Here is an 18,649-nt window from a genome sequence, read left to right on the forward strand (position 1 = left end):
CTCCCCTCCCCATACTCTCCCAGCCTCCCCCATGGCTGCCCTGCCTGCCCCAGCTCTGGCCCTTTAAGAAAAAAAAAACAAAGCAAAAACCCTGCACTCACTGGCTCCTGCAGCGGCCTCGGGGCTTCTGGGGGCTCATGACAGAGCCCCACACACCACAGGGCAGTGGGGGGCAGCAGGCATCACCCCACACCAGGCAGCACCCAGTGAGTCCAGAGGTTTTTTCCAAAGGGCCAGGAGCTGGGGTGGGTGGGGTAGCGGTCCCCTCCTTGCTCCTCCAGCCTCCCCGCCCCCGCTTCTGCTTACCAGGTCGGAGACTGGGTCCAGCTCCCTGCTGTGGTGGGCGAGGACTGCCTGAATCGCCGAAGCTCTCCAAATCTTTTCTGAATCGATTCAGAGAGCTTCGAATTGATTTGGTCCTTTTAATTGGTCCCCTGATTCGGTTCGGATTCGAAAATTCGGCCACCAAATCAGGCCGAATCTTCTCTGAATCAAATCAGCACCTGAAGCTTCACACAGCCCTAGTGGCTGGCTACCCCCAGCTTCTGAGGGATGTCCTCCCACCACACGCCATAGGCAGCTAGGTCAGATATGATGCAAACTTGCCTTAACCTGGAGTGAAAGGAAACCACCTCAAGGTGAAGAGGGGTTTTCAGGGCCTGTTCAGTCCCTGGCCCCTCTGCTGGCACTGCCCCAAAAGGGGAGAGTCAGTGCCCACTTGGTTGCTTGTCTGTAATGTGAAGTCTTCTCTGTTAGGTGTTGGATTGAGACATAGCAGCTCATTGCTTATAAGGCCAGCAAAGCACCATTGCGCAGTTGGACTCTCACTTTTCTGGGGCTGTAATATCTCCCTGATGGTCTGCAGTGGGAGCATGGATAATGGTCAATAGCAGGGGTGTCAATATACAGCCCACAGGCTGGATTCACCCCACAGAGATAATCTATGCAGCCTACTTCAGGCTGCCAGAAGTGGGGGGCATGGCCTGCCAGAGAATTCAGGGCCCTTTGGCAAATTTCATCACAGTCCTGGGAAGTCAATAGCAAATGCAGATGCACTGAGTTGTTTGCCATTATCCTGTCCTGAATTCACTGTTCCTCCCCCCTCTGAAGTTCTGGTGCTAGAATCCTCATCTGATCCTGCTCTCCAGGCAGACGACATATGACTGCTAAGGATCCAGTGTTAGCCTAAACAGGGGTTGCAGATGAATTTAAGTAGAGGTTGCAGATGAATTTAAGCCATTCATTACATGTCAGCATGAACTTTCTGCCCTTAAAGGATGCCTCCTATGGGGTAACCAAGTGGTCATTCCCAATGCAGGTTGAACACGAGTTCTCAATGCTCTCCACACTGGACATCTGGGGATTGTTCACATGAAAGCACTTGCCAGAGGTTACATTTGGTGGCTAAGGTTAGATGCTGACATTGAGTAAACAGTAAGAAGGTGTGAACCATGCCAAGCTACATGCCATGCATCAGCTAAGGTTCCAGTTCATCCATGGGAAGTAACCAGGATACCATGGTTTCATCTGCACATATATTTTGTTGGTCCTTTCCAAGGCCAAATATTCTTTATTGTTGTTGATCCTTTCTCAAAGTGGTTGGAAATTTTTTCTGTTGCATCAATGACTTCACACACTTTAATACGTGTTTTATGGCAGCTGTTCTCACCTCATGGTCTTCCAAATACCATTGTGTCTGACAATGCTGCACAATTCACTTCTGCAGAATTTAAGAAGTTTGCAGAGAGGAATCTTATCTGTCATACCACCTGTCATCAAATGGGCATGCCAAGCAGATGGTCCAAACTACTGAAGGTGCATTGAAGCAAATTGCTGATGGTGATTAGAACCAACAATTAGTGAATTTCTTACCACATCAACATGTAACTCCATGCACTGCTACATGTCACAGTCCTGCAGACCTGCTAGTGAACCATCAGCTAAAAACTTGTTTGAATCTGCTTTACCCAGATCTGGTAGCAAAATACCAGACAAGGCAAGAAATCCAGTTCTCCTAGAGACTGGATCTTTCACCTATAAAAACCCTTTGAGCCAGATGAACCTGTGTACATCCCAAACTATGTGACTGGGATGCAGTGGATGCCTGCACCTGTCCTTGGAGCTACCAGGTCAGCATCATGTGAGATCCAGACTCCAGATGGAGAAACGCTTCCCAGACATATTGGCCAAATGCGGGATTGAGTCTCAGACAATGTGACTTCTGCAATACCAGAAGGAGTTGCACTGCCAGTGAAACCAGTTCTGACAAGTCCGTCATCTACTGTTTTAGACTCATCAACACTTCCAGTTGTTGAAGCTACTCTAGAACAGCTGAAGGAGCCTATTGCTGTTGCCAGTGAAATGTCTGTTACCCCTGAAGTGGGCCACACAAGACGGGTCACTGTCCAGCCCAAATACTTATGGAACTACATACCTAAGGGAGAGGGGTGTAGTGTATTGAGTGCCTGTTTATATGTTCTGTGCTCCATCAGCAGAAGGTGCTGCCCAAATTGAATGATTTCCCTCACCTATTTGAGGAGTAAACAGAAGAATCCAGCCTCCAGAGCTGTCAAACCTCACAACAGGAGGTTTTCCCCATTCAGGGCCCACCAGTTGTACATAACAGCCCCATTCCAACCCAGCTCACCTACCTGGTAATATCCGGCAGGGTGACCAGCTGCCCAGCCCGGACTGCTGCATTGAAGCTGTCAGCTCCTCTGGTTTCCACTGCAATGATGGGCACGTCCAGCCAGCCCACATCCTGCAGGCCGGCCACCACTCCAGCTAGCAGCCCTCCACCTCCTACCGACAGGATGATGGCTCCTGGCTTGGTGTCTAGAGAGTCCTTCAGCTCCCTAACCAGGCTAGCATGTCCCTTCCTGTGGGAACAGGATGACATCTAAGCAACCATGAGAAACCAACCCATGGACAGCCTCCATACCAAGCCTCCCCACTTTGCTGGCTGAGGGCCAGAATCTGAACGTGTGTCCATGGAGGGGTTGAGACTCCCTGTCTCAAGCTATTTTAGCTTCCTTTGCAAAGGGAAGGTGGTCAAGGCACATGCTGCTGACCAGGTCACTCAGTAGCATGAGCCAAGCAAAGTCAGCAGAGGGTTGGGAACATGAATGCATGGATGAAAGGATGGAGATAGAGACGAGCATGGGATGAAGGACGAGGGACAAGAATTCTATTTTCTGAAAACTCTCAAGTTTTCAACATTTGTTTTTCTTCCAACATAAACTGAAAATGTAACTGGTCACAACTCTCCATCTCTCCTGTCAGAGCTTTTCCACTTCCACACTGTATAAAAACTCAATATGAACTGAATACAAGACAGGCTATATCTATATGCTGGCAACTGAGGCTTTTGCCAGATGTGCTGGAGATCCAGGACTGAGCATTTACCCTGCTTGAATCAGAGCAGGCACTGGCACCCAGGGCTCCCATATCCCCTAGTAGCAAATTAACCCTTGGGCTATCAGATGTTCTGGCAGAGGCTTCTCTCACTCCCCAATTCAAGTGTCTTCAGAAAGCACGTGTGTCCACAACAGGGTTGATTTTGATTAATAGGCATTTTCTGACAAGAAGAAAATAACTGAAAAACTCCAGCTAAGATCCAGCAAGGAGAGCACAATTTCCCAGTTTCCTGCTTAGGGCCATCCCTTGGAGGCAGCTGCAGGATTTCTTGGCTTGTCTACACTTTATCTACCAATTCTCACATGTCACTGAGCCATTTCTGCCCACCTCTGCCCTGCTAGTCCTGCCATCTTTTTTGTGAATGGCATCCTTCTCCCAGTATCAGTGTTAGGAAATGACCCACCCAGTGTCCCCAGAGAAAGCAACATGGAAGCAACCTCAGCCTCTGACTTCATGTTGCCATCCTACAGGAGGGTGGGGAAGCCATGTGAGAAGAGACCATGCAGGACCACAGGACAGGACGTGAGTTGTGACTGCAAGGAAGCAACAGGCCCAGTGTCTCATTCCTGGATGAACTTCTGCCTCACCTATGGCTAGAGGAGGCTTCATCACCCCAAGGCAAGGGATGAGTGTTTGAAATAACCCCCAAGAGAGCAGAGCCCTGCACACACATGCATTTCATTCCACTGAGTCCCTTCCCCCCATGGCATACACTGAGCCAAGGAAACTCTCAGGCTCATACTTGGACATCTGCTTAAGTGTCTTTCTGAATTGGGCCCTACGGGTTTCCCCACAGCTCAGGTTCTGATACAGCGAGGCAGAGACACGACCAGCAATGGCTGCTGAGCACAAGGCAGAGAGCAACACGTCAGCCCTGTAGAGACCCCCATTCTTTGGGATCTATACCAACCCCCACTTGCTCTACGCCTGCTGTCTACAGCGCACATAGCTGAGATCTAGTTATGACGAGCAGCTCCCCACTCTGGAATTGGACAGCTGATGTGCATCTGCTGGGCTAGGCAAACCCAGGCCTGGATGCACCCACTGCCCCAGAGTGCCTGGCACCCAGCCAGGCCTGCAGGCAGGCACTGGAACTTTGTGAACCCAGGAACATCTCAGTGTTTTCTGCCTCACTATGCCAGTCTCTCCTTTGTGCTAGAGGCTGGCTTATTCCTGATCTCACACAGGGGTCAATCAGGAACAAGGCCCTGATTTGGTACCATGGCTTCAAGGGAGCCACTGATGAAATAACTATGAGCAAGCCAGCACAAGCCGTGGGAATTACAGCCAATGCTTGAAAGAAAGAGAGGGGGAAACCTGCGAGGGAAACAGAGAACAGGGATGGCCAGAACAGAGTGATTCCTCAGACATGGCCCCAGGGAGCAGGGAGGGCAGTGAGGCCCCAGGAGTGAAGGGATATATGCCTGACCTCTCTCACCAGATCAAAGGATGGTCAAAGGGATGGATGCTGATCCAGCCTTCTGTCTCTGCTAGTGCCAAAGCTCTGATGTTGGCATCATCCCAGACCTGCCAGTACAATGAAGCAGGGGAGACTTTATGAATATGCTGCCTTCACCAACCATTGCTCGCTCACCCAGGGACACCTAGCAGCCATGTACACTGGGAACCCTCCAGGGCCAGGACTATCTTTCCATGATGCCTACAACCAGCATCTAGCATGGCTGGGCCCTGATCATTGGAGACAGCTAGGCGTGAGCACCCTGTCTTGCTTCCTGCAGAGACCAGCCAGGGATGATTCCATTATAACAAAAGGGCCAGATCCCCTGTTGTGCTGAAGCAGCTATGATTTGGGTAGTCTATGAGATGCAAGCCTACACTGCCTTCATGCTGAAGTCAGTCAGGAGTCATACTGGTTTACCACATTATGCCAACAGAAAGCTGGGGAAGAAGGAGAATCAGGTTCCAAGATGTTTTGATCATGTGTGAAATCACAGGGATCAGAACTAATACATCAGGCCAAATCCTGCTCCTCTTTACATCCCTGAAGACACATTATTCTTCTGATTTGCGTTAGGTTGCCAGGGACGAATGAGGATGGGATTTGGCCCATCATGTTACATTACTATCTGCAATATTGTCTCAGTACCACTTTAAAGTAAGTCCAATGCTGGGAAAAGTAGAAACATAGGGTGAGACAGGCCCCTGGGATGGTCCATTTCCAGAGGGCAACATCCTAGAATCACACAGGTTCACAGCCCCAGCCTTCTTCAGCAGTTATTGTACCCACTACCGTTCTGCTGGGGCTTGCTAAGCATGGTTTTTAACCCACGTTCCCAGGTACCTTGCCAAAAACTTCCACCTCTGCCCCATGCTCTTTCATCTGCTGCGACACAGCCTCTGAGGTGCTGCTGGGAACCACAATGGTGGCAGGGATCCCCAGCTTCCTGGCAGCATAGGCAGTGGCAAGCCCAGCATTCCCCCCTGCAGAAACAGGGAGGCAAGGTTCAGCGAACTCCAGGGGAGGGGATAAAGGGACCACCAAGGGCCACAGGAGTGGCTAAAGATCAGATTCATGGACTTATGGATTTTGGTCACAGTGCCTGGAATGGACATTGCCCCGGGTCTCAGCATGCACATGCCTAGATGGGGGATATTTGGATCTGGGGCTCAGGCCTGGCTCTACAATGAAGCAGGCTGTAGAGCACAGGGTGATGACCGTGGGGCATTGTGACCCCTTGGTACAGACCTTACAGAATCCATCTTGGCTCTTCCCCATGTGGGGATGGAAAAGATCATGGGGAGATGGTCCCCTCAGCCAGAGGTGTCAGGGAGCTGTGAGTGGCACCAGGACACTAGATTGAGCCTCAAACAGACCTGGGATTGGACTGTTCAAATAAAGCAATGTTAATGTGCCAGCCTGGAAACTCTACTCCTATTCATCTTCAGTGCACGCACCACACAGACATGACCAGACACCGTCTGTCTCTGGGAGGGGGGGAGAAGGGACAGGGAGGGGGCAAGGCCTGAAGTCAAAGGGGTGCTAGAGCCATGGGATCTGTAAGTTAACACACTGCATATAATTACCCTTTGCTGTCTGGGGAGCTTTTCCTCATGGGGGTTTATTTTCTCCCTAGTCTCTGGATGTTGTAATGACCCAGGTAACACTAAGGAGAGTGTGGTGAGAACCCACCAATCCAACCCAATCCCTCTGAACCACCAGAATAGCCTATGCTGAGTAACAGTGCACCTAACAGGGATGTGAGTGTGAACTTCCTGCTTTCCATGCCATCGTATCTCTCATTTAGGCCTGATCCATCCTTCTTGATCCAGGACCTATATCTCATATTCCATTCCCAAACCTGCTGTCCTCTCTGTTTATTACTAGGGCCAGAAATGCTAAGTCATGGGTCTAAAATGAGACATATAGCTAGGAAACCCGGCATCGTCACACAGAGGTTCCCCCTGCCTGGGCAACTTTCTGAGGGCCAGATGTGAGTGTCTTCTGTCCTGTATTGGGATGCCCGTATGCAGGCCATGGAAGGGTGGGCATTGAGGTAGTTTTCTCCCTCTGTTTTAAACAAATCTCCATCTGTGAGCAAGGAGCTCTGGGGCCATCTCCTCCAGGAGTCAGGTGATAGATGAGAAGGACCATGCCTTGCCGCACATCCCAAGAAAGAAGAATATCTTAAGTTGAATTTACCTGATGAAGAAACAAAATGTTTGCATCCCTTCTTGGCAGCCTGAAATCAGAGAGAGGAGAGTTTAGCATTCACATTACTCATCTTTCACATTTCAGCTATGTTCCAAACACGGGTCAGAAGGAAGTTGCACAGATTGTATTACACAGACAGTTCCTCACTTCCTCCAACTCCACAGTCACACTTTTGTGCCACCTACACCTGGGCTCTGCACCCTCAGACATACCCAAGAGCATCTTGTTCCACCTCACACATGCACACACAAACACACAACTGCACTTTGCAGGGCTATGCACACACAAACACTAATGCATTCAACCCCATTTTGCAAACCCATACAAATCTATGTTGTACCCCACACACATGTTATAGCATTTTTCCCACCAGACATATAGGTCCAAATTAATTTTGCATCACCTGCAGATGCAGTCTACACTATTTCACAAGCAAACAGAAGCTCATTCAACACTCACTGTGTGTGCATGAACTCACCTCCCCCCCCCACCACACACTTTGCTCCCCCAACTTAGCACACACAAATACACACATATACTTCTGCTCTACATACTCATGGCACATTACTTATGCCACCAAAGGCTGCCAGATAACAAATGTCACTACAGGGATATTGGAACTTACTCATCTCTATGTGATGCTTACCTCCTGACAGAAGTAGCCGATGCCTCGTATCTTGAAGGAGCCTGATGGTTGGACGTTCTCCATCTTCATGAACACCTTGGTGCCTGCAGCCTTTGACAGAGCCAGGCTCTCCAGCACAGGAGTAACCACATGGAACTTTCTCCCATCTCTCTCCACTGGTATTGCCATCAGTGCCACAGCAGACACCTACAAGGCAATGAGAGAAGGCTGGAGAGACTAGAGGTCCTATGTTACTCTGGGTTACACCAGCGTAGATCTCCCCTGACTGGAAGTTAATGGAGCTATCTTGAATTTACATTGGCATAGGTAAAATGATCCAGCCTACAGCTTTCATTGAACCACACTCAGAGAAGGGCACAGGAAAATCTAGCAGGGCCAAATTTGCTCTTTCGGCTTGGCCATGAAGTCAAACTGAGGGCAAGAGCAAAGTCTGGCTTAAAATCTCTCTACATGTCCAAAGCTTATTGCTAGCACCTTAGAGATAATGACCAGATTGCTGTGCTGTTCTTCTCTAGGTTACTCCATGCCAGGATGGTTCAAAATCCCCTTGAGGAAATTTCATCCCTGAATAAGAGACAAAGGGGTTTCTTCTGTGTTCACATGTGCTGGGGCTTTTGACATTGCCTTGTTCTCAGAGTAGTTCAATGCAGTTCCTTCTGCTTTTCAGTTTCACTAAAAGGCAACTTTAATCTGCCTTTCCTTAAGTGCAATTTCCAGCATGCAGGGCCTCACCAAGGGCCAAGGGATTGTTGGGATATGGCTGCTGGTTGGGTTGATCTTTGGGAGAGGAGCTTCTCATGCTGTGTAATGCTGCTTATAGAGACCAAGCAAACTTATGTCATTGATGGAGGGTGCATCTGGGCCCTTTTACACAGAGATCAAAAACATACTAACAGGATACTGGATGGAAGGAGAAAATAGTGGTGATCATTACAATGAACAAGAAGCTTCACAAGTCATGGCAACATACTGGTTGCTCTGCCTGTAAACTCAGGAGGAAATACCACCACCACAGACAGAAGACTATTTCTAACACTGGCTTCCAAATCAGTCCGCCCACCCAGGGATCTCTTCCTCCCCAGGGGAAAGTCAGGCAGACAGGTGGACCTGAAGGCTCTTCAGATTTAGACACTAGCAAACTCAGGAAGGAAATGAGTCCCACATCCAGGCTTCTCTTCCAGAAAGCATGCCTAGCTGCCACGCCACTTCCATGTATTGCAGGTGGGGGTGATAGCTGGAGCATTTCCACTAGGCTAAAGTGCCTCAGCATCCTAAAGGGAAGCCTCTCTAGCACTGGGGTCTCAACTACTTTGGACTTTCATGATTAAACCCAAATCCTTAGGCTTCCCCCAGGCATCACTCAGCTGACAGTGAAGTTCACAAAGCATGGACCTGCTGCAGGGCTGCTGTACAGTGCACTAGCTGTTCCAGAGGTCTGAATGTGCTGTCTCACAGACACCCTGTGGCAGTGATATAAATAGGGGATGTGAAAGGCACAATAAAGGAGGCCCAGCCCCCTATAACTGCAGGAAAGGACTCAGCTTCTGTGCTCAGTGCAGGTGATAAGGAACACACTTGGCAGGTGCTGTCACCTGGGAATCCTAAAGCAGCCATGGATGCAGTAAAGGAGCAAACCTTGGAGACAGGTGATGGACTTATTATATCTATGCTAGGCACTGACACAGCCTCTGCAATGCCTCCTGGCCCATCCTGCAACACCTCTTGCCACAGCTCTGCCCACCTTGCTCCATGTTAGACACTGGCAGCCTGATTTTCATTTACTCTGTTCCTGTGCTGGGAATAGAAATGATGCAAGGAGAACAGCCTAAACTACCTTTGTACTCCATATACTCAAGGGCTCCTGGTGTAATTTAGAGCAAACTTTGAGCTGCTCTAACATACAGCACTTTCCAGGGCCTCAGTGGAAGCAAGAAGTAATACAGTGCACTTCAGCCACATCCCCTCCCTGCCCCTAACTTGCTTCCTATACCGTGGCCTGGAAATAAGGTTACTGTAAAGCCCTCATGCCAGTTCCATGCCAACTATTGCCATGCCTGCCTCTTAAGACATTTGTATGCTACCAGAGGAGCAGAAAGGGAATTGGCAAACTGGGATTTGACCCTTTGGCAAACCCCTACAGTGTTCCTGAAGAACTGGAAGCCCATCTGCCTGCCTGTCCAATCAAACCTCTCACCAGAGCATCAAGGTGATTTTTAAATAAATCAGAATGTCATTTTTACTGGAAAACAGGGCACCAGCTCCCACCTCCACCTCTGGGATTTCCTTTCTACCCAAATCAAGGATTCTTCTTCCTGAGCTGCTCTCTATATTCTCCAGAAGGCAGATCTGAGAGCACAGCATCACGCAGCAATAAAAGGCGGCTGCAACCCATGTAGTCTCCAGATATTCAGAGTTCCCCAGATCAGAAGCTTTAACTAGGTGTCAAAGGCTTGACCACCTGAGGGCTGCAGAAATACAGTAAAGATCACTCATTTCTCATTTACTGCCTCCAAGGCTCCCACCCCCACTTTATACTGTGCTCCTCCATACTCCAAAGCAAAGCTTTCTCTTATATCTCTCTCCAACTCCAGCTGCTAGGGAAACAGGACAGTCTCCTTCATGTGCAGGAGAGACCGTCTTGGTTCAGGGAGGGTTGAAAATATTAGTCCCTGAAAGAACCAGGCTGCAGCAAAACAAGTGGCCTGGAGACACCCCCGGAAGCAAGCACGGGATTGGCTCCTGGACTTCAAGCACTCCAAGCCCTCTTTAGCTATGTCCCCAGCTGCTTTGACTGTCAGCAGGCTTGCATAGTGGCAGTGACTGTCCCTGGGGATATGTTCTGCCTGCAAGCTCCCTAGTAGGAATATTTACCTTGATTCACGCTTAGCTTTTTCCAGACCCCAAGGAAACAACTTCCCTGCACACAGAGATGGAAAGGAGTCAGTGACCCGGACCAGCGCACAACAGAGCAAAGTTGAAGAATGGGAGGGCAGGAAGCAGAGTTAATGAGAAAATGAGAGTGATGTTAAAGAGACATTGTCAGATTAATGAGGCCACTCCTGCCCACAGAGTGATCCACCCACTCTGGGTGCAAACAGCACCCCAAATAACCAGGACTGGATGAGACTACAAGAAAATCTGTAATCTCGTAATGTTGTAATATCTGTAAAATCTGTAATATTGGGATGATCCTAGTTGGGGATGGTCCTGCTTGGAGCAGGGGGCTGGACTAGATGATCTGAGGTCCTTTCTAACCCTCGTTTTCTAAGATTCTATGATTACAAAATATTTCCCTCTTCTCCCTGCACTCTCTTATTCCACCTTTTAGGCATCTAAGATTAGATGCATCTAGAGTAAGCATCTAATCTAAGTGGATTTAGACATCTAAGTGAGATCCTATTCCACTCTGCTCAATGCCTGAAAAACTCTTAATGTAAAAGGTGGTGGAGTCCCCCTCCTCCTTCCTGCTTTGCATGTCTCAGTCTGAAGAGTCAAATGATGGGAAGCTACAAAAGCAGATGCATTCATGGATTTTCAGGGACTTGAGCAAGGTGGAATAGGATTGCATTTAGTCACCAAAATCCATTTAGATGCTGAATAGGTGGAATAACATCTGGCCCCAGATCCTCCGAGATTTTTAGGCACCTCATTTCCTCAGGATCTAGCCCTCTTTGAAATCAATGGGCATTAGGCACCTAAAGACTCTAGAGCATTGGGGGACAACCTTTTTGGCAGGAGTACCACAAACTAGCCCCAACACCTCCCTGAGTACCACTCTACTCTGTTTCCCTTACCCTGTCAAATCAGGTAGGCTGCTGCTCTGCTTTCTGCTCTGTGCTCCCTGCCTGATTTGATGGGCTGCTTTCTGTTCCCTGCCCTATCTGCCACTGTGGTACCTGCCCCCGACCCCAGTCTGCCATGTGCCACACACAGAGGCTGTCAATGCCACTTGTGGCACCTGAGCCACAGGTTGACTACCCTGCTTTAGAGGACCTGGTCACTTTTGAAACAAGACTTTGGCTTCTAAGTCACTTGGGTGCTTTCATAAATGTCTATGATACCTTCACTATGGCTATAGCAGCTCATGTAGAGGCAGCCTAGAGAGCTCTACACTGGCAGGCTTGGATTCTGCTAGCAGTGTAGCTGTGACAGCACTGGGCTCAGGTGCACAACCATCCAAGAAGCTGAGTGAATAGGCATTATGCCCAAGCTGAGCACATGCCGTTGCTGCTACATGGCTAGCAGGACTCAAGCTGGCTAGTTTAAACTTGATGAAGTAGGTCTGGGCAGACTGCAACCCCTGCAATGCAGATGTGCCTTAGCTTTGGTCTTCCATGTAGTAATGTGGAAAACCATCAGAAAATAGTATTTTAAACAAAGACAATTGCCCTGCAGCGTGGTCTAAGGTAAAGCTTGGAGCTTATTTTGTAAAACTGGCTGGACTTCAACTTGAAGTTTCCTCTTATATGATCACCTGAGTGTCATGTGTAATTCTTGTAAGCGTCCACGATCCCTCCAAGGGATACCCTTGGTTTTCACAGATGTATTGTGATTCCTGCAAACTGAGCTTTGTGAGAAAGTGAGCAAGTCCTTGGGCTTAGCTTGACTCTTGCAAGGCCATATTATGACTTCACCTCTCAGCATCAGGAGATAAAATGCTCTGTGAGAATACAGGCAGCCTGGCTTTGGACTACAGATAGATCATTGCAACAGACAGAGCATTGCTCAGGGCGATACCTGGCCCTTCACTGCCAGGAAGCCAGAGCTCCCACCTCACCCACCCCTGCATCTCCTGCTGCTTTCTAGACATGCATAAAATACCCAATCTGCCTCAAGGTATAATAACTTTAATTTCTTCTCTGCTGGGTCTCTCTCACTGCTTCTGTTCAGTTGTTGTTCTATTGCCATACCATGGAAGCATTTGGAAAGAAGGATGCACTTCCCAATATGTGCAGAAGCTCAGTGGGAGTCTCCCACTCAGACATCCCTGGAATGTTTGGCAGCAGTCCATGACAGAAAGATTTACATGCAGATGTACTTAACCCTAAAACCAGTGTTGCGTGTGGCATGCATATGGACAAAACCAACTGGTAAATGCCTGGCTGAAGAACTGCATGTACAAAATGGGCATGGGCACCCCGACACAAACTGGGGTGGTGATAGTGTATAGACATGGACATGTAAAAACATATGTGCAGTTGCCACATGTATACATGTTTGCTAACACAGAGCTGCATAATGATATGCATGTCTCCATGAACAGATAACCTTTTAGTAAGTACATAATCAGCAAGTGCAATTTAAGCACTGAGTTTTAGAAAGTTCACTCTAGCCATTTAAAAACACAGGGTCCAAAATCCAATAGTTGAACCCCAGCAGCCTCTTTCCTGCCCCTAATAATGAGAGTCAAATTGAAGGGAGCAGCTCAATGGCCACTGATATATGCCTGCCACCAAGACCTGGGCACAGAGTTAGCTGACCAGGACTGTGGCAGACACCCCAAGCTGTATTGTCTGGGTACTGACTTCACAGGGGGATGTAAAGACCACTCTTCCAGCTACTAGCAGGGCAGCCCCATGTTGACTGCTTATATGTCCCTAGTACTTTACCTCTTTGGTCTTGGTTCAAAACAGCTTCTAAGACAGAAAGTTTAAGCACCAAAGAGTTCATTTATTATCCTGAAATTGAAGCCAATGACCATAGGCTTTGCAAGCAGACCTGTATTGCTCTGCTGCAGCCTACAGATCCTCATACTCCCTAGAGCTGAAGAACACGCTTGGTACTATAGTCTGTGCTACATCTATATATGTCACCTAAAACAGTGTTAGCGGCTAATACAGTTGTTGCTTTGAGAATTTCTAAGCGATCCACATATGGCCCTTTTCCCCAACAGAAGAATGCTTTCTTTCTCCATCTCCACTAATATGAGACCTAATAAGGTGATGTCCCACAAATCCTTCCCTTGCTCCAATAACCCTACCCAGCATGAGATCAGTGAAATACAGGATACAGTAAGGATAATGCAAAGGTAACCTTTGTGTCATGGATGTGCCTTTACCACAAAGTTAGCCAACCTACAGGCCTTTAGAGAAATCTGTTTGCACGTGCTCGGTGGAGACTTCTTAGAGTGTATCATGGTGGTTCCTAGACTTTTTGCAGGGCAATCCCACTTCCAGACACACCGCCCCACTTGTAGACTCTGTCTGGCCTCCGCTAGTGAACTTCTGAGGGGATCTGAGCTAGCTTATTGAAAGCTACTCAGCACTGCCATCTGCCACTAAAAGCACTATTCTGAATAGCTTTTAGTGCTGGCCTAATCCTGCCACCACTGAAATCAATGGGAGCTTCACCACTGACTTCAATGGGATCTCAGTCAGACCAGTGCTGAGAGCTTCAGAAAAAATAATCTCACCTTTAGTGGCTTGGCTGAGGTCTCTTAAGAAAGTGAGCTCAGTTCTCCTACTGCCCGGACCTTAACCCTCCACTTCTTCTCTGGAGTCGAGTGGCATGGGTAGACCCAGAAAAAGAAAATTATAAGAAGAATGTTTCCAGCTGCCTCACACAGGCTTCTAGTATTTTCTATAGAGGCAGCTCACCCATAGCTCTCCAGCACTCAGACAAATCAAAAAACTTCGAGCACAGAAATGAAAAGTGTGTGGTGGTCCAGCCTTCAGAAGACCCAAGGGCCTGACCTGCTCCCACTGAAGTCAGTTGCGAAACCTTTGGACCAGCACAGGATCAGGAGCAAATATTGATTCAGGCTCTTCAGCGCTGCATCCTTTAAATGGTTATACAGTTTGTCTGCTGAGTGCTGGCCCATCCTTGTGTTTCCCTGCAGGAGCGGGAGTCCTGTTCTGTCCCCAAGCTCCAGGGAGGTTTCCTGCCAAGATTTGAATCTTTTTCCCCCAGTCACCAAGGGAGAGCAAGGGCTGGCACAGATAAATGAAAGAGGCCCTGAATCCCCTTCCCCCTCCAGAAGGCAGACCCAACACTGACTCACCCCTGCCTAGCATGACACTGTCCTGCCATGCTGCCTGCGGAGGAAGGTGTCCAGAAGTAGGCATCAGGGGGACAGGGTTGGCCACTGAAGAAGACGCTAAGGAGACTGGCTATAAGAGGGAAGAGACCCCCCAATTCCCCAGGAGACCCTCCAGTCAGCACTAAGCAGCTCCCACGCTGCACAAGAATTATCCCATTCACATGGCAGGTGAGAGCTACTGATCTCCCCCCGGTAATGTGTTTGGCCAGCTCTATGAGCCAGCCCTTGCTGGGGTGAATTAAGAAACAGAAATTAGACAGCAAATCCACCACCTTTGCCTTATTTCTCCTCCTGAGCCCAAACAGCCCCCACATATTCCAGCCCCTGCCTTGGCACATGGGATAGCTCCAAACCAGGGAACCCCTCATGTCCTGCTTCTTGGAAACCAGACTCTCCAAGAGTCAGGTGAAAGGACAAGGCCAAAGAGTGCTAGATCCCCATGGTCACAAACCCAGGCACACTCCATGCATGGCAGTCATGGGCATGTGCCTTCCATTTGATGAGCACTGTAGCTCTTAGGTTCCAGCTTCCCTAGTTTAGGGCTAGAGTGCATGTTGTTAAAGCTAAAGTATGCTGGCTGGCAGAGTATGTCCAGGTGGCTGACTTGCTATCCAGCCAAGTCCTGAGTATCCAAGTCAGGGGCATAATGAAGACTTGGAGGGTCTCAGTGCATGAGAATTTCAGTTCTGGAGAGCTGTGCTATAACTTCACTTTTTGTTCATGGCCAAAAGGGCTTCCTCCTAGCCTCTGAGGGACAACTAGAGAGAGCAAGGTGAGCTGACAACATTCAGAGGATCCTAGGAATAGAGCAGCGGGAGGCACAGAGTCAAGTTCTAAGGGACACGGCCAGAATTTCTGTGTTGGGGACCCAGGATGGGCATAGCAAAGGGGGGTGAAGCTCAGCACTGAGGTGCATCAGCAATTACTCTGTGTTGGGCAATAGCAGACGCAGCTTCTGCATAGTAAAAAAGGAAGCCTGGATTTATGGTAAAAGCAGAACCTCGAGCTCTGGGAAGTCCAAGAAGTTCTTGGTCTTCATGTGTCCATATGTTTCCTGTGACCTTGTGCAAGTGGTTCCATTTCCTTGGGCCACTGCTGTCCCAACCCACATACCCATTCTTTCCCTGAAGAAAAACAAAACTTTCCTACTGCCTATCTTTCCAGACCCTCTCTATCACTGAAAACCACTGACTACAGCATATTATTGTTTGGCACCGAAGGGCTGTAAGGTGAACAGGTATTCCTCATCCATCCCCTGCATAATCCTCAACCAGGGAGGCCCAATCCTGTCTCTGATGCTACCCAACATCAACATGAAGCTGTTGGAGAAGCTAAGGAGATGCTCTCAGCTGCAGTTCTGGCCAGAAACAATATTTAGTACTCATGCCATTCACAGCACCATCTCCTAGCTTGCCCAATGCCCAGCTAAATTCAACACATGGCTAACATTAAACCCAGATAAGATAGGCACAATGCCAGGAGGAAGAGAGAGGCTCTGTGACAAATTTATCTCCTGTGTCACATCCTGCACCTGTGACTGGCCTGATGATTGTAACCCAACCTACTAGACAGAGATCCATATGCAGACCTTCAGATTAAGTGGGGCATAATCTTCATAAAAGGACTGAGTCAATGTGTGTGGGGGCATAATCTTCATAAAGGTATTGAGTCAATGTGGACCATCTTGGCAAGTGGGGTGACACCATGATATTCTTTCATTCCCATATTTGGCTTAGGTTTTTAAGCAGATAATTTGTAAAATGTTATTCTGTAGGGGAATGAACAGTAAATCAGAGATCAAGGGTGGGTTCCTCTTTTGCCCTGTGCTGAGGTTCCCATCTGCACATGTTTTATGGATCCTTTGACTCTTAGAATTTAGTTTCTGTTTTGGGAAAGATTCACCTGTGAGGACTTTTAGGATTTCAGTGGGGGGGGGGGAGGTTAAAGGGTACTCAGTTTTACATAAGACTGCTTGTGTCTGTTAAGTATAATTAAGAATAGAGTCTATCCAACTATAATTCATGGAATGTGTTATCTGCATTTTGTTCTCATATATAGTCTAGCTATATTTATTTTTGCAGAAGTTTAATAAAGTGTGCTGTATGATAAAATCATGGGAACTGTGTTATTGCTGGGTACAGAAGGCTCAGTGATATCATGCTGTGGTCCCTAGCTTGGTGTTGGGGTCAACACATGGGACTATGCATTTGTGACCTCAGTGCTTGCTTATTGGAGTTCAGTGGGCCAGATTGTCCCATCACCTGCTGCAGGGTAAATCAGGAGTGGTCTTCAATGCCATCCTAGACTGGTGTTAAGGTTGTGCCACTAGGGGAGAAACCAGGCTCATTATATCTGCATGCTTCCTGGAAAAGACTCCTACTGGTACAAAATACATCAGGCTGTCTGCTAGGTCAGCACATGCCTATTGCCCCTTCACTTTGCTCTCTGCACTGGTTCCAGCTGAATGCAGAGTCCAGGGTACAGATTTGCTTCTGACACTCGGTACCTCACATGCTATTTGAGATGCCATCACCGTAACCACCCCTAGCAGTCATATTCCACCAGACTGTAATGGGTGAGGCATTGAGGAGTCTCGTGCATGCAGGAGGCAGAACCCAACAGAAGCTGCACCTCCTCTTTGGAACTTGTCCCTGTGACAGCAAGCAGGCCACAAGTCTCCTCATGTTCACAACTAAATGCAAAGTTCACCTCTTTGAATGAGCTTGGCCACTGTGTTCTTCATATACCATGCACCTGCCTCTATCCTGCTGGTGCTCACACACTCACACAGGCTAACCAAAGCATACAGTGGCTATCCCTTCTACAAACCAAAATGCTCAAGAGATTGCTATCATTTTCTCATCTGAAAGTGTGGGGAAGTGCTCGGACAACACAGTGATGGAGAAAATAGATGGAATCCCAGCAAAGTTAACTAATTTGACTATACTGTAATTAGATAAAAAGTCAGTAGTGGAGTCCAACACGAAACCCCAAAGCCCTATTTCTTTCTCCCCCATGCAAGATAGTGTAATCACTGTCTCTTGCAAGGTCATTTGTTGTGTAGAAGAAAATCTATCCAAGGCTAGTGGGGAAGGAAAAAGAAGCCACCAGACTGAGAGAGAACTTGAAGGAGCAAGGATCCCAATTTAATAGGCAGCCCTTGGCCCTTAAAGTTTCATTTTTCTCTCTGTGTTGAGTCTCAGAGAAAGCAGAGGAACTCAATGTCCTCTGAATGCAAAGGGCCCCAGACAGCAGCTCCAGCCCCTGGGGGAGGGGGAGAGGTATTCTTCCCCTATGCTGAATTCCAGCCCCAGCTCCTCAACCTGGTTTGAGCTGCCTCTGAAACATCTGACTCAGGGAACCTTTATGTGAGGCAGTCTCCCCTCCCCAGTGCCTGTGTACACATCACCTCCTTTTGGTATTGGAGTGCCTGAAATAGGCTCTTGCCCTTTTGCAAAGAGCTGGAAGAATTCCCCATCCTCCCCTTCCCTCCTCACCCTCTTCCCCGCTCCCCAGTGTCTTCTGTTTTGGTCTTGTTTCTGCTGGGGTCCTTTTAGCTAGTATCTCATTGCTGAGAAGGAGAGGAGAATGACATCAGCACCAGGGTGTGAAAGGGAGCAGTGCCCCACTCTGGATCCCAACTGGCCACCAAGCAGAGACCACAGGCCTATAAAGCTAGCCAAAGGACAGCATCCTCCATTGAGACAGTGGCTCCAAAGGCTCCTAGAGGCTGCAAAGAGCCCAGAGGAGACCAGCCATTCTGTTAATTCCTGCACTGGACAGCAGCAGCAAGACCACAAGGCATCAGGACACACATTAGCCAAAGACCCTGCAGCTTGGCTTGAAGATTAGCTGGTAAGTGTCTTCTCTTCCT

General features: G+C 48.4%; 1 protein-coding gene across 2 annotated transcripts in view; it reads right to left on the bottom strand.

Annotated features, from left to right (window-relative positions):
* The window catches only part of SDSL (serine dehydratase like), a 13,192-nt gene extending 2,482 nt beyond the window's left edge, over positions 1-10,710 (bottom strand). Inside the window, exons 1-7 of one of the 2 annotated variants that reach the window (XM_025192801.1) lie at positions 10,608-10,663; positions 10,002-10,201; positions 7,737-7,922; positions 7,079-7,118; positions 5,720-5,859; positions 4,856-4,944; positions 2,652-2,879 (exon numbers count right to left, since the gene is read on the bottom strand). In XM_025192801.1, coding sequence (XP_025048586.1) covers positions 2,652-2,879; positions 4,856-4,944; positions 5,720-5,859; positions 7,079-7,118; positions 7,737-7,922; positions 10,002-10,097 — 779 coding nt within the window. In that variant the 5' untranslated portion in view covers positions 10,098-10,201; positions 10,608-10,663. Of the gene's footprint in view, positions 1-2,651; positions 2,880-4,855; positions 4,945-5,719; positions 5,860-7,078; positions 7,119-7,736; positions 7,923-10,001; positions 10,202-10,607 lie in introns of both variants that reach the window. The other variant, XM_006016797.3, reaches the window with a different exon arrangement.
* Positions 10,711-18,649: the final 7,939 nt, after the last annotated feature.

This window comes from Alligator sinensis, unplaced genomic scaffold, assembly GCF_000455745.1.
Source record: "Alligator sinensis unplaced genomic scaffold, ASM45574v1 scaffold216_1, whole genome shotgun sequence".
Classification (NCBI taxonomy): Eukaryota; Metazoa; Chordata; order Crocodylia; family Alligatoridae; genus Alligator; species Alligator sinensis.